This window comes from Phoxinus phoxinus (genome assembly GCF_949152265.1).
Source record: "Phoxinus phoxinus genome assembly, chromosome: 10".
NCBI lineage: Eukaryota > Metazoa > Chordata > Actinopteri > Cypriniformes > Leuciscidae > Phoxinus > Phoxinus phoxinus.
Genome location: NC_136885.1, coordinates 29,930,981 through 29,945,955, shown reverse-complemented (window position 1 = coordinate 29,945,955; position 14,975 = coordinate 29,930,981). Strand labels below are relative to the sequence as shown.

Here is a 14,975-nt window from a genome sequence, read left to right as displayed (position 1 = left end):
AAAAGAAAAAAAACTTTGTGGTGCAACTTCTCTGACTAATTGAAGGTGTTTATTATTTTCGTGAGCTTTGAATAAACACATAACTGAATCAACATTTTATCTCAGACCAGTGGCTCTCCACTGCTAGGTTTCAGGTTCTAGTAGGGTTGTGTAGAGGAATGAAAAACAATGCTTAATGCATAGATAAAATGCTAAATATACTGATGAGCCAAAACATTGGCAATGCAGTTGCAGGTAAAGTGCATATCGTATCATCTCATAACAAGGCCACATATTAAGGTCTGGGTAGATTAGATGGTAAGCAAACAATCAATTCTTCTAATCAATGTGTAAGATGCAGGAGAAATGGGCAGGAATAAAGATCTGAGTGACTTTTGACAAGTGCCAAATTGTAATGGCAAGGCGACTGGGTCAGAGAATCTCTGAAACGACAAGGCTTGTGGGTTGATCCACCAGGATACCAACAATATCCTGGTGGATCAAACCACAAACCAGCGACAGGATGTTGGGCGCCTAAGGCTCATCGATTCAACGAAGGCTATCCCGTCAATGAAGGCTATCCTGTCTAGTCCAAGCCAACAGAAGATCTACTGTGCCCCAAGTCACACAAAATGTTAATGATGGTTACGCGAGGAATGTTCTACAGCACACAGTGCATCTCACTCTGCTGGGGCCAATCTGAGTGCCTATGATGACCACTGTTCACCGGCAAAAGCGAGCAAGCATCAGAACTGAACCTTGGAGGATTGGAAGAAGGCAGCCTGGTCCAATGAGTCCCGTTTTCTTTTACATCATGTGGACGGCTGTGTACGTGTGCGGCGTGATCCTGTGGAAGTGCACCAGGTTGCACTGTGGGACGACGGCAAGCCGGTGGGGGGAGTGTGATGCTCTGGGCAATGCTCTGCTGTGAAACCATGGGTCTGGCTATTCATATGGACATTCATGACAATGGTGTTCCTCTTTCAGCAGGATAATACACCCTGCCGCTCTGCACACATTGTTCATGAATGCTTTGAGGAACATAATGAAGAATTCAAGGTGTTGCCCTGCCTCCAAATTCCCCAGATCTCAATCCAATTGAGCATCTGTGCGATCACGCTGAACGCAGTGAGCGTTAGAAATCTGGAATGGTAACAGAACATTGTGCTTGGTACGCTTTTAGTTTTCAAACAAAAATGAGGTCCTCAGCCGACAAGCCCCGTATGTCTAGCGCGCCTTTCTTATAAAGTTTACGCTTTAGGTCAGTAGGCGGTCTTTTGTGGCTCTTCAAACACATTCCACCACATGACTGTCTACACCATTCACTAATTCAGTCAAAGGTTTTCAACTACCTCTGAAAGTGGAAAACACCTTGGACAAGCTCAAAACATTTAAGTACCTGTTTGTGTTGCCCTCTAGTGATTAGATTGACGAAAATGCTTCTTAATACCAGTTGTAAACATGGCCTGAGTAAACAACGTTGATTGTTGTGCCTATCAAGTGTACAGTATCAGTTCTGGCAGGTTTTGTTAGTCAGACACTCAGCTGATCCATGTCTACCTATAGGAACACAACGCCTATCACAGCATTACTTTTTAAGCTGCCTTTTCAGTTATCCTTCAGCTGCTTCCATTGTTTTGCTCGGGAGTTAATCACCCTCCACCACCACCAGCTCCTCTTCTTGTCCACAATCAAGACTTAGCCTCTGACATTCCGTAATGTCATTGTCTTCAAGAACATTAAAAGGATATAGTTCACCCAAAAATTAAAAAGATATTTTTGATCTGAGAGCTTTCTGTCCCTCCAGACAGTTACACAACTTCAAAAAGTCCATTAAAGAGATTGTAAAACGAATCCATATGAATTAAGCTGTTTAGTCCAAATTTTCTGAAGAGACACGATCGATCTCTTTATATGATGGACAGATTGAATTTAGGTTTACATTCACATATAAATGTGACGTGTATCCAAGTATGATGTCCTATAATCTGAATTTTTGCTCTGCATTTCACTAATTTTTGCTGTGGTGTCCGGGGAGTGATTGGGAGTTAGGTGCCTTGCTCAAGGGCACCTGGGTTGTGGATGAGAGTGCTGTTCATTCAGTCCCCCCACCTAACCTACATTTCCTGAGGCTCGATCCCGCACTCATGGCAGCAACAACTGCCCCATTTAATTACAGTTAGGCTACTTTTGATATAATTGCATTAAATACTGTATAGATACATAACATTTTAATGTTATGTTTTTAATGTAACCTTCTCCAGTTATACACTTTGGTCAGTTCAAGAATAATTTATGCAATTGATTTTTTTATTTGAAATAATCTACTGTGTATTTTTTTTGTCTGTCCTTGTATTGTTTAACTGGTCGAGGTTGATGGGATTTAGAAAGTATTACACCTAAGTTATCCAATACTTTCTAAAGAGTAATTACAGCAAACTAATTGCCGCACACGTTTGAATATGTAATTAGTAAGTAATTCATTACTTTTTTTTAAGTAACTTACCCAACACTGATGCTAATTGTCAATTATCTTTGATGGAAGTGGTCCTGACAGAAATGCAGCTCATTGTAATATTGATAAACAGTTTTGATACGGATTTGGATCACATTATAATGCAAAACTGGTTGAGAACCACTGTCTTGACTCTACAATGAAAGAATGCTTTTTAAAGAGTGGTTTGTGAAATAGAGACAAAATGAATGAAAGGAAATGAAACCAAGCAGATCATTCTAGACTCTGGGCATGTTCCATAAACAGTCAGAGAAGGAGTGACCTTCATCCCAGAGGAATTGCTCTTCTCATCCAATTTCAGAACCTCTGGCAGTCTCATCTCTTCTGTTTGTTAGACACACAGCAGTGTCAGCGACGCCTGAGAGCAGTTGTCCTGCAAACACACACACACACACACACACACACACACACACACACACACACACACACACACACACACACACACACACACACACACACACACACACACACACACACACACACACACACACACATTCCCAGCTGTGAGACACCATGATACAAAGTACAGATCACAGAGCCACTGAACTCAGACATCAAAACATCAGCTAACAGGAAAATGTCTCCAACACCAAGCCACTTAGGGTAAGGTTCAAAAAGCGAAGCTTAAAAAAAGCAATGTTTGTTCATAAAACTGGAACATGGTAGGCTACAGAAAGACTATTTTGTAGTGTGTTCATATTTGGCTTTTTTCATGAGTTCAATCCTTGAATGGTATTAGGACAAATATAGCTGGCTTGCTGTTGATGAAGAGCTCAAATCCAAAACAAAATTTTAGCCTTTTTTGTTGCACTGTTTTCGCTTTGTCTTGGCCAGGTCGCAGTTGTAAATGAGAACTTGTCCTCAACTGAAAAAAAAAAAAACCTCAAGCTTTAAGTGACACTTCTCACAAATACAACCATGCAAACCCAGTAAAAAAAGGAGGGGCCTGTTTCTTACATGTTAAGCGGTGTGCAGACACTTCATGTTTTAAACTTGCTACATTTCATGCTAGTTAGTTTACTAAAGATATATGTCAATCACAGCTAAATTCGTGTCTCTAATTCTTTTCTTTTTTTTAAAGAGTCTGGAGATAAAAAGTATTTCAGCGTATTCGTTGAAAGTGACATATATAGGCCTAGTCCTCCTTCCCCCTGGACTATTTTAATCTGTTAATATAAACAACGGTCGCGTTGGAGAGGTGGAAGAATTATTACAGAAGTGAGGTAGGCATCTTTTTAAATACCCTTAAAAAGCACTTCAGCACAAACAAGGCCGTTTAAACGTTCATACGGTTTATACACAAAGTGATGCGTTGTTTATTTGATACTCCCTCTGCTGGAGTATATAGATACTGCACACGCCTGCACATTCTTATTTATTGAATATTTTGCTTTTAAACGTAACAGTAATTACATTTAGAGCTAAAAGATTGTGAACCAAATCTAAGATCCTCGCTAAATGTGATTGTGTTAAGTTTATTATAAATATTGTCATCATCAGTGATTTATGATAAGATAACATTTAAAAAAAAAAATTGGATGGAACTGGCAGCGAATTTTAACTTTGTTCATTCTCCCAGACTGGTTCACTGAGAATATGGTTTTATATAAATACAGTAGCCTATATATTTGCAGGTCGAGGAGCCCTAGAGTTGCTCTAGCATCACTGAGCCTTTGTGAAAACTCATACAACCAGGGCTAGAGATAATAGTGTAAAAGCTCTGGATAAAAAGCATTTGTCAAAATGTGCTTTTAGTCCAGTGGTTAAAATGGTATAACTGTAGGTTCAAACCCACCAAGAGCTGATCCACGAAATAACACTATTGTGCCCTTGAGCTTGCTTCAGGTGTATTTAATAAGTAATAGGTTTGCTGTAATAAACTAGATTTAGCAGAATTGCAAATGACAGTTCATGAAAATATACTTTGAGGAGGAAAAACAACATTTTTAGTTGAACAATCTGATAATTCAATACAAATCATCAATACAAAACATCTTTTGGCTGAGATCTCAATCATCTTCTGTCCTTTAGTCATCATGTCTGGGACAGAAGATAGAGGCCTGTAAATACTGTCATATTGCAGTAACACACAATTTCCTATTTTAGATCTTCAGTTGAGCTTAACAATCTAATGCCAAACATAATTTGATTAGGGTTTTAGTTTACACAAACCATCATTTCTTAAGGCTCCTTAAAATATTTCTGATATTAAAATATTAAAATGTTCTGATGTCAGTGCATATCGGCCACACGTTGTCTTGCCTGCGAGTGCGAGTCTTTGCTAAAGGATCGAGATCGAGGATAGAACACATTTATTTCACATCCACATTATCTCGTTTGACAAGATGAAAATGTGTTAATCGGCTGTAGCAGCATTTATCGCAGGCGGACGAAGTGACAATTGGATGATCAGAATATCACAGACCACAAGGACCATGGCAGTCCAAAGAGGCTGAAGAAATGGTCAGAAAATGCGCATGGTTGACATTTTTGAAGGACAGTTTAGTGTTAAACGGGTAAAACCAACTGTAAGTTGGCCATACTGATGTTAGTACCTGGTGTACAACCATTGATAAGAACATGAATGTACATTTGACAAGTTTTAAAGATTGAAATTGGTATAGCAATGATGGAAATAGAGGTCATGGCACACAGACAGCTCATTGTTTGTGAGGCTCTGAACTGATCTGAGAAAAATCTGCTTTGAAAATAGTTGCTCCTTACATAAAGGACCTTTCTATTATCATATAGTCGTCTGAATAGACATAACAATTATTTGACTAAGATGATGACTGACCAGATACATGATTTGTTTGAGTTCAGCTGAGACCACTACAACTCCGGTGAAAAGTGACTACAGTGAATGAAAAGAGTATTTCAGCACAATGTTTTCCTTATGAGAAAAGGAAAGAAACACAAAGCACAAGAAAAGAAAAAACAAGCCACCCCACAATGATAAGATGATACCCACTAAACTAAACTCAATATGTCCAGACCCTGTCAGAGAAAAATATCATCTGTTTAGATATTCATCCAGAAAATATACATAGGCTAGAACCTTTCACAACATTTCTAGCAAAATCAATGAAAAACGTTTACAGTATACAAAGGAAGCCTATGCGGCATCACAAATAAAATGAAACTGTCTCACTGTCTTAACTGTGTAACTCACTTGAGCATGTCAGCATGAGATAGCAATGTTTGTTATGTTTGTTCATAACACTGGGACATGGTACATAATGTACAGGGGCATACAGACTATTTTGTAGTATGTTAATATTTGGCATATTTCATGGGTTTAATCCTTGAGCGATATAAAATGTATGCATGTTTTTTAGGATTTTTATTTATTAAATATATTCAATAACTTTCCAAATTCATTCACACCTCACTGCTGTCCTGATGATTATACAATTTACACAAAAAGACATTTATACAAACTAAGTGTTGTAGTATAACCACCAGGACAGCAGTGATGTGTGAACTGAATTTGGCATCGATGCAGTATTACAGTGAAGCTATTGAATATTTTTCATAAATAAAAATCATAAACATTATGCAAAAATATATTTTTCCAAAATAAGTGTTGTAGAATAAGGAACAGGACAACAGTGTTGTGAGAATTTTTATTTGGCATCAATACAGTTAATTACAGTGAATCTATTGAATATTTTTCATAAATAAAAATCATAAGATTTATGCAAAAATATATTTTTCCAAAATAAGAGTTGTATTATAACCAACAGGACTGTAGTGATGTGTGAACTGAATTTCAGTGCAGTGCAGTGTATACAATATAATCTCTACAAGTACAGTACAAGTTCAATACAATATAATCCCTAATGTTAGTCCATGACATACTGTTGATTACAACTGAATTTTTTTCTCTCTTTCAAACACACAGTCTGCACCGGTCCAGAGACACAACAGCAGAGCGGATCTTATGTGTGATTCAGCGCAGACTACAATATGTAACTTTTTTTACTATACTTAATCTGCAGAATGCTGTATTTTAAAGTGATATGGTGGAGATTATGAGGAGAAACTATTTAGGAGGAAACTGCGGCTTTACCAAGCTCAACAGCACTGGCCGAGCTGTGATATAAACGAAACGCTATTGACTATTTTTAAAAAGTAGAGGAGGTGTTCGATATGCGTCGCCCTGTCTTCCTGTTTCAGTGGAAATTACGTCAACATTGAATAATGCTGCGTGTCTCAAGGCACTTCAATGAGCCTATGTTAGCATGAGACTTTTGGTTGATTTTTTAAATTATATCCAGGAAAGTGAATAAGAAGCTGATTTCATCAACAGACTAGAAATTGCCTCTTGATTTCCTATTAGTTTGATGGAGCGTCAAAAAGACCTGGATTATAGTTCACTGGGGGTGCAGAAGGACTTGATTGTAGCTTGGTGGAGGTTCAGATGGGACTGTATCATAATTTGGTGGAGGTTCAGATGGGACTGTATCATAATTTGGTGGAGGTTCAGAAGGACTTGGGCTGTAGTTTGCTGGAGGTGCAAAAGGTTCTTGTTGGCCCCGAAGCACAATATTGTCGTCTATCATGTAAGGCACATCTCTGTTTATGTAACTGACTGCAACACGTCTTGACTGAGAGAACACAACATAAAGAACATCATTATTGCGTCTAAATGGGATGCGGTGACACCTATGGGATCAAATTCCCGCCAAATATATAGCGGTCACGTATAAAAAAATAAGCGTGAATCAAAAATTTAAAAACACATGTAAAAATATATTGCATAAACTGAAAAAAAAAATGCAAAATGATCAGAATAGCAAACAACGTGGTCACGGATCAAAATATAATAAGCGTGAATCAAGAAATAACAAGCATGAATAAAAACTTTAAACACATTAAAAGTTATTTTGCACAAAACTTAAACTTATGGTCATGCTTTCTTAAAAAGTATGTTTTCCTTGGTTTTATTACTGTGTACTTTGTGCTTTCTTGCATTTTCTGCTCATATTTTACTCTTTTGTACGCTTGTGCTGTTTTTCTCTTCGCTCATCTTTCTATGTTCTGCGCTTGCTTTCCCAAATGTTGCAGTTCGAGTTTCATGTAAAAAATTATTTTTTTATACGTGACCGCTATATATTTGGCGGGAATTTGATCCCATAGACACCTAGTGCAGTGGCAGCTGTTAATCTAATGTCCAATGAATTAATTAACCAATCAGAGTGGATATGAAAACGAAGTCACTTGTTTCTGTCAAAGCAGTTAAATACACATAATGACGAGTAATCAAATGTGGCTTTTTCTGTCTCAATGAAAGTAATATGTAAAAGGCTTGTTTTCAGTAAAACGTTTCATCCCTCACACAAAGCTATCACTATTATAAGTCTTAGAATAAAAATAGCTGGCATGGATATGTTTAAAAAAAAAAATGCTTTTTTGTTGTTGTAATTTTGCAGAATGAAATTCCCAGCCCTCATTAATCTTCATTATATTGAAGGATGTTCTATATAATTTAACCTTTTGTGTTCCACAGAAGAAAAAGTATGCCTACTATAATATGGGTATGGAATGGCACGAGGGCGAGTAAACAGTGCCAGAATTTAATTTTGTTTTCAATTTGTACATTTTTAAAAATTATTTAAGATAAGAATTTTTGAACTTCCTCTTAAAGAGCTTCACCTTCATCCTGCAGCAATCAGAAGAAGATGAGGTAACGATAACAGAGATGATGAAGACCAGAACATCACAGACAACCAAGAGAACAAGAGTCGCACCCTGAGTGAGTATAGACAATATGATTATAAACACATTTTTATTACCGGTAGTCATACATATACATTTGTCTTGAAGGAATGGTCAGAAATGGCACATCATGATTTACAGATTATTGTAGAGCTTATTAAATAGGTTAAAGTTGGAACCACTTTTATAGTTGATCACACTAATATGAGCATATTTGATGTAAGCTTGGCAGATATATTTGACTTTTGTGAGATTCAAAGCAAGACGTCTAATACAGACACTTACATCACGGTTAAGACAGTGAAATGGGACGGACATCACAGATGCGATGGCATTGAAACAGTTTAGAGATTGTGAGATTTTGACCTGAAATGGGAAAAATATAGTTTAGATAGATGTTTAAAACATAATGCATTGTACTCTAGTACTATACTTTAAATAGGCACAGTGAACTGTAAAATATTTTCTATTAGAAATTCTGACTAACCCAATATGCGTTACGTTTGCATGCGGCTGATACTGTCACGTATCCAGTTAAAACTAACTACAGTGAAGAAAATTAACATTATTGAGTAGCCTACTTGTTCAATGCACAATGTTGTCCTGGTGTTAAAATAAAATACTTACAATTAGACATGACCATAGGAGATACAAAAATCCTGTCCAGATTGTTAAGACAATCATCCCTATACCTATTGATATTTCCAAAACCTGGAAGATATAAAACAAGACAGCTTCTGTTTCCTCATTTACCCCCAAATCAAAATTAGCATGTAGCAGAAAAAAGAAGGAAAGTCTTTTACCCCCAGGACCTTTGGCCAGATCATCATGAATTTAGACACCACCACACGCTGGTCAAATAGTGACGCTGGCTGCTGCAAAAAGCTGGTCACATCATCACGTCTAGGCATCTTTAAACACACTGAGAGAGGGGAGTTGTATGAAAGTTTCGAATTTGATGCACGGTAACAAGCTAATAAAAATATACTAACATTGGTTCCAGTTTATTAAGCCTATACAGAAATTAAATGCATGTTTTTCTCTTTACTGTCAGTCAAAGTGAAACCAAAGTGAAGAGGAACCAAATGTCACTGTGAACATTCCCCGAGCGGAAAATCTGGATTAACTGGAAGAGTTGCTCAGACAACACATGAGAAGCTAATCTGGCGAAGGCACTTGGTTTAGATTTAGCTTTGTTTTTTCCCAATGCGACTTAAAAAAACTAGAGATAACGGCACAGGGGACTTCACTATTTTCTGGTGGTCCAAAACAAAGTTGGGAAGGAGCATGTTCACCTAATCCTGCATGTCACAACATCAAATCTACACAAGCTTACAAAACAACTATCTGTACATGATATCCTCGTGCAAAAACCAACGTAAGAGCACAATAAGCAAATAAAGAGGATTGATATGTGATAGTGTGCAGCTTTGCTCTGGGTTTCTATTCTAGCTTTTACCAAATCCACAAACATAGAGACAGACAACAGAAGTGCAGAATACTCACACTCAGAGGCGTCGCAATGGGGTAGGCGCACGGTCGTTTAGGTTGTGTATCTGCCTTCGTCAAACAGTATCAACCACTGTAAACAAACCACCACAGGGAAGGTGCATACACACTACAAGCGACAAAGCGACATGTTCTCTTACGAGAGTTCTCTCGTACTGCGTCGAAAGACGCTACGGGAAAGGTTCTTTCTCGAGATATTGAAGCCTAAAAATTAATCCTTAATTTTGTAATAATGTAAAACGCTTTGCAGCAGCATACAGCCTTAGGCGGAACAGCTTGCGCGCCTTTTGGCTGCTCTGCGGCAAAAGCAGCAGCCTATGCGAGGCCTCTCGTGACGCTTGACCCAATGAGGACGCTCCGCGCCCTCTGCGTCACGTCCCGCCAGAACGGGCGTGGCCTAGGCCTATAAATATCCGAGCATGGCTGTAAAATACTGATTTTCTTCTCTTCAGCGAAGCTCCCGCATCGCTGGATCCTGATAGGAAGCCGCCACAGCCGTCGAGAAGCATCACTGCAGGACATGCCTTCTCTCTGAAGCCGCTGGTCGACATCTCGCAGCCTTCAGCTGCCGTTCCCTGCATCGCTATCCGGCGTGGAATTATATCCTTTAAAGCGTGTGTGTTTTGTGTGTGTTCGCCGCTGCGTCACACATTTTTTCACTCACTAAAAGTGCCTCGCACCTCCTGTGGCTCGTGTAGAGCCCCACCATGTGCTTTGTGTTTCCTGCATGGGTGAGGATTACGCAGCTTTAGCGCTCGCTGATGGCGGCTGCCATCACTGTGATTTGTTGCCTATAGTGACTCTGCGGACTCGCCTGGCTTCATTCGCTGAAGCTGCACCTCCGCCCGCTGCAGTGCCGCGCCGTAAAAAGCGCCGTGCTCAGTGGAACCCATAACCTCCCTCCACCACGAGGAGCTCGCCGCCGCAAGCTTCTCCGCCCGCTTCGCTGGACTCGCTCACCGATGGACAACGGCCGCTGTCTGACGCCGCGTCCGTCATGGACGATGAAGGTGAAGCCGGGTCTGTGGAGGACGACTGCTGTTCTCTCCTCGCTTCGGGTAGCGAGGGATGGGCAAGCTCCGTGGATCTCCCCGCCCCCACCGCTCGTGAGCGTCGAGGAGGAAAAGCCAGCATCGAGGCAGAGCTGATGCGTCTGCTCACGCAGGCCATCGCGAGCCTCGGCTTTGAGTGGTCGATGCACGAAGAGCCTGCGCTTAACCGGCTGGATGGCTGCTTCGCCGCCCTCTAGACTCACGCCTTTTCTTCCTGAGCTTCACGAAGAAGTAGCGAAGTCCTGGAAAGCTCCATTTTCAGCCAGGGTGCGTACTTCTGCCTCAGCAGCATTCTCCGTTGTGGACGGTGCTCGAGACAGAGGATACCACTCCCTCCCTCCAGTGGAAGAGGCCGTAGCGACTCACCTTTGCCCACCCTCTGCTGGACGGCGGGCTAAGGTAGCGTTACCGTCCAAAGCCTGCCGCACGTCATCAGCTCTGAACGGCCGCGTTTACTCCGCCGCTGGACAAGCTGCATCGGCGTTGCACACAATGGCGGTGTTGCAGATTCACCAGGCCAACCTTCTCCGTAAGCTTGACGAGGAAGGCCCGGAAGCGATCTGCGTGCCGGATTTGCGGAGCGCCACAGACCTCGCTCTTCGCGCCACAAAGTCCGCTGCACATGCCATAGGGCGAATTATGGCCTCCGCTACCGTGGCAGAGAGACATCTTTGGCTGACGCTCTCTGAGATGGCGGAGTCAGAGCGCGATGTCTCGACCGCTGGCCTCTTCGGTTCGTCCGTCAAGGATTTCGCGGACCGATTCACCGAGGTGCAGAAAACGTTGCAAGCCACGAGACACTTTCTGCCCAAGCGCTCCAGCTCTGTGACAGGCCGCCCGAAACAGCCGTCTGCTCGCACACAGCAGTGCCCTGCGCCCGCCGCGGCGCCCCAGCAGCGACAGGCCGAGACCCGAGACAGCGCTCTCGCTCAGCTGGACGCCTCCCCCCGCCCTCCTAGCCCGCCTAGGAAAAAGACGGTGTTCAAGTCCCGCTGCGGCCGGATTTCCACCAAAGATTTTCGCTCGCACAGTCCCAACACACGCAACTGTGCCAGTGTATTCAGCAGTCAACAAACCGGCATCATGGCCCATTTGCCTGTACACAAACGCCGTTTTCACGGCGACCCAGATAAATCTGAAAAAGAGTGTCATTTCTGGTGTCCCGGCCACGGCCGATGGTGTAATGTGTGTAACTGTAATGCCCACAACCCAGTGCCCATTCGTACACACAAGCACAGCCCTGCACAATAAAGGGTCTGCACACATAAATTCGACTCATGTCGATTGTGCATCACATGTAGTGAGCGTGTCCGCTATTCAGTGCCCACAATCACTACACACTGCATGTCCCACGGTTTCTGTAAAAACGAAACCTGTGCACGGTCAGTCAGTTCTAATAGACAGTACTCCCAGTGCTATAAATGTGCCCGCTATCACGCACCCACATTTATCCCCAGACATGATGAGCCTTACGGGGCTGCCCGCTCGATTAAGCGCGCCCCCCGCCTCAAACGCTGCAAACACAGCGTCCATGCTTCAGCACACGGTTGCTCTCGTGTCGCCGCCATTTCGCGACCAGGGCCCAGACTTCATTCTACCCCTAGTTACTCATGCAAATGCGTGGGAAAAACTTCCCGGGGTTTCAGAGTGGGTGCTGAACATTATAAAAAGAGGCTATTCGCTACAGTTCTCACGACGCCCCCGCCGTTACACGGCGAGAGTCGAAACTACGGTAAAAACAGAAGTAGCACATCTACTTCTAGCCGAAATAGCGAAGCTATTGAGCAAAGGGGCCATAGAGCCTTTATCTCAAGCTCAGAGCGAAGGGGGTTTGTACAGCAGATATTTCCTGGTGCCAAAGAAAGACGGGGGTCTCAGACCCCTTTTAGATCTGAGGCAGCTGAACAAAGTGCTTATGAAGCGCAAGTTCAGAATGCTCACGACCAGAAAAATCCTCGCGCAGATTCGCCGAGGGGACTGGTTCATTGCAATAGATCTGAAAGACGCGTATTTTCAAATACAAATTGCGTCACGTCACAGGCGATTTATGAGATTCGCCTTCGAGGGCCAGGCGTATCAGTATACAGTCCTTCCGTTCGGCCTGTCTCTAGCACCTCGTACGTTTACAGTGTGCATGGACGCGGCGCTGGCAACCCTGAGACTCCGAGGCGTACGAATTCTGAATTACTTGGACGATTGGCTGATTCTAGCCCAATCGCAATCATAGCTTGTACAGCACAGGACCATATTACTCGATCACCTCAAGTTTTTAGGTCTCAGAGTCAACTGGGCAAAAAGTTCACTGTTTCCCAGTCAGAAAATATATTTTCTGGGCACAGCACTGGACTCGCTGTCTATGACAGCACAGCTGTCATCACAGCGCAGAATGCGTATTCTGCACATGATAAAATCATTCCGCAGCGGCTCCATTGTCCCGGTCAGGAAGTTTCAGAGGAGACTGGGTCTCATGGCCTCAGCATCATCAGTACTACAGCTGGGTCTGCTGCGCATTCGCCCGCTGCAGTTCTGGCTAAAAGCACGAGTGCCGCGCCGATTTATCGCCTCAAGGTCAATCAGGAATGCGTGTCAGCCCTGATGCCATGGAGTGCGACAGACTGGTACCAGTCAGGTGTAAGCCTGGGGACTTCCTCGAGCGTGAAGGTGGTGTCCACGGACGCATCCACCTCAGGCTGGGGAGCGTTGCTCGAGGGCAGACCGTTCTTTGGCCAGTGGTCAGAACGGGAAAGGCTCCCACACATAAACTGCCTGGAAATGTTGGCGGTGGACTTCGTGCTGAGGCGCTTTTGTCCCCGGATAAAAGGGCATCACGTCCTGGTCCGTTCGGACAACATGTCAGTGGTGGCCTACATAAATCGCCAGGGCGGTGTCAAATCCCGAAACCTCTACAGGTTGACGGAATGCCTCTTGGTTTGGGCCCAGCACAACCTGCGCTCACTGAGAGCAGTACACGTGCCGGGGAACCTGAATATCGCCCCAGACAGACTCTCACGGAACAATGTTCCTACGGGAGAGTGGTCTCTACACCCACAGACAGTACAACTGCTGTGGAGGACGTTCGGCAGAGCAAAAATAGACCTGTTTGCTTCTCAGGAAAGCGCTCATTGTCCGAAATTCTTCTCAAAGAGCAAGAACGCGCTGGCCCATGTCTGGCCCCGCTGCCCACTCTATGCTTTTCCACCTGTCTCGCTTCTACCTCAGGTATTGGAGCGAATCAGGGAAAGTGGATGTTCAGTGCTACTCGTGGCTCCGTTCTGGACAAACCAAGCATGGTTTCCAGTACTGATGCAGCTGACGATCACTGCTCCATGGCCGATACCAGTGATGAGGGACCTCCTCTCTCAGGCCAGGGGCTCGATTTTGCATCCTCGCCCGGAGCTTTGGTCCCTACATGTGTTGGTCCCTACACCTACTAGTGGAATCTCGTTGCAAGATATCTGTATGGCGGCAGGCTGGGCCTCCCCGTCTACATTTATAAGTAAGGAATAATTGACGACAGGCCGTTGAATTATTATAAAAATAATGCACACCCGAGGTGGTAATGCGGTCACGACGCGAAGCGGAGTGGCCGTTACACCTCGGGTGTGCATTATTTTCATAATAATTCAACGGCCTGGAGTCAATTATTCCGCTTATACTACAGTTACCACACCTCGAAATATTGTTCAGATGATGTATTTCAAGACGTTTGTAAAGTTTTTGTCATTAAAACGCTCTTGTATGTAGGACTAATTCCTTGCGCATCTAAACCCGTGCTCCGTTGCTAATTCCAAAACGTCATTTTAGAGTTAGTAACGGAGGTTTGAGCCGCTGATAGCAGAGTAATGCTGGACACATTAACGGCTAGAAACATTCTCCGACTGTGAATGCAGCAGATTTTAAACACCGCTGTGAACACAGACTGAACGCGCTGAAAACGCGTGCATGATCAGTCATAAGTATCAAATTACATTCATAACCGGCCTTCGAGAGAAGCATGTGCGTCAAAATTATTATTTATTTATTTATTAACTCAATTCGTTTTAATTAATTTGTTCATTCTTTTTTTCTATAGTGACAGTAGACTAGACTAATAAATGAAACACAAAGCCCTTTTAACAAGTATAGGCCTATCAATTTAATTTATTTGTTATTATCTCCAATAATTACGAAAACCCGTGCAACAGGACTATCTTTTTATT

At 42.8% G+C, this 14,975-nt stretch overlaps 1 protein-coding gene across 1 annotated transcript; it reads right to left on the bottom strand.

The window, feature by feature from the left end:
- Positions 1-6,110: 6,110 nt before the first annotated feature.
- On the bottom strand, positions 6,111-9,784 carry LOC307005101 (uncharacterized protein). The gene is made up of 6 exons (XM_079624908.1): positions 9,722-9,784; positions 9,019-9,126; positions 8,843-8,926; positions 8,501-8,581; positions 8,153-8,248; positions 6,111-7,104 (listed from the first exon to the last, which is right to left on the bottom strand). Exons 2-6 carry the CDS (start codon positions 9,124-9,126, stop codon positions 6,871-6,873), a joined length of 603 nt encoding a protein of 200 aa, XP_079481034.1. The 5' UTR covers positions 9,722-9,784; the 3' UTR covers positions 6,111-6,870.
- Between the last annotated feature and the right edge of the window lie 5,191 nt (positions 9,785-14,975).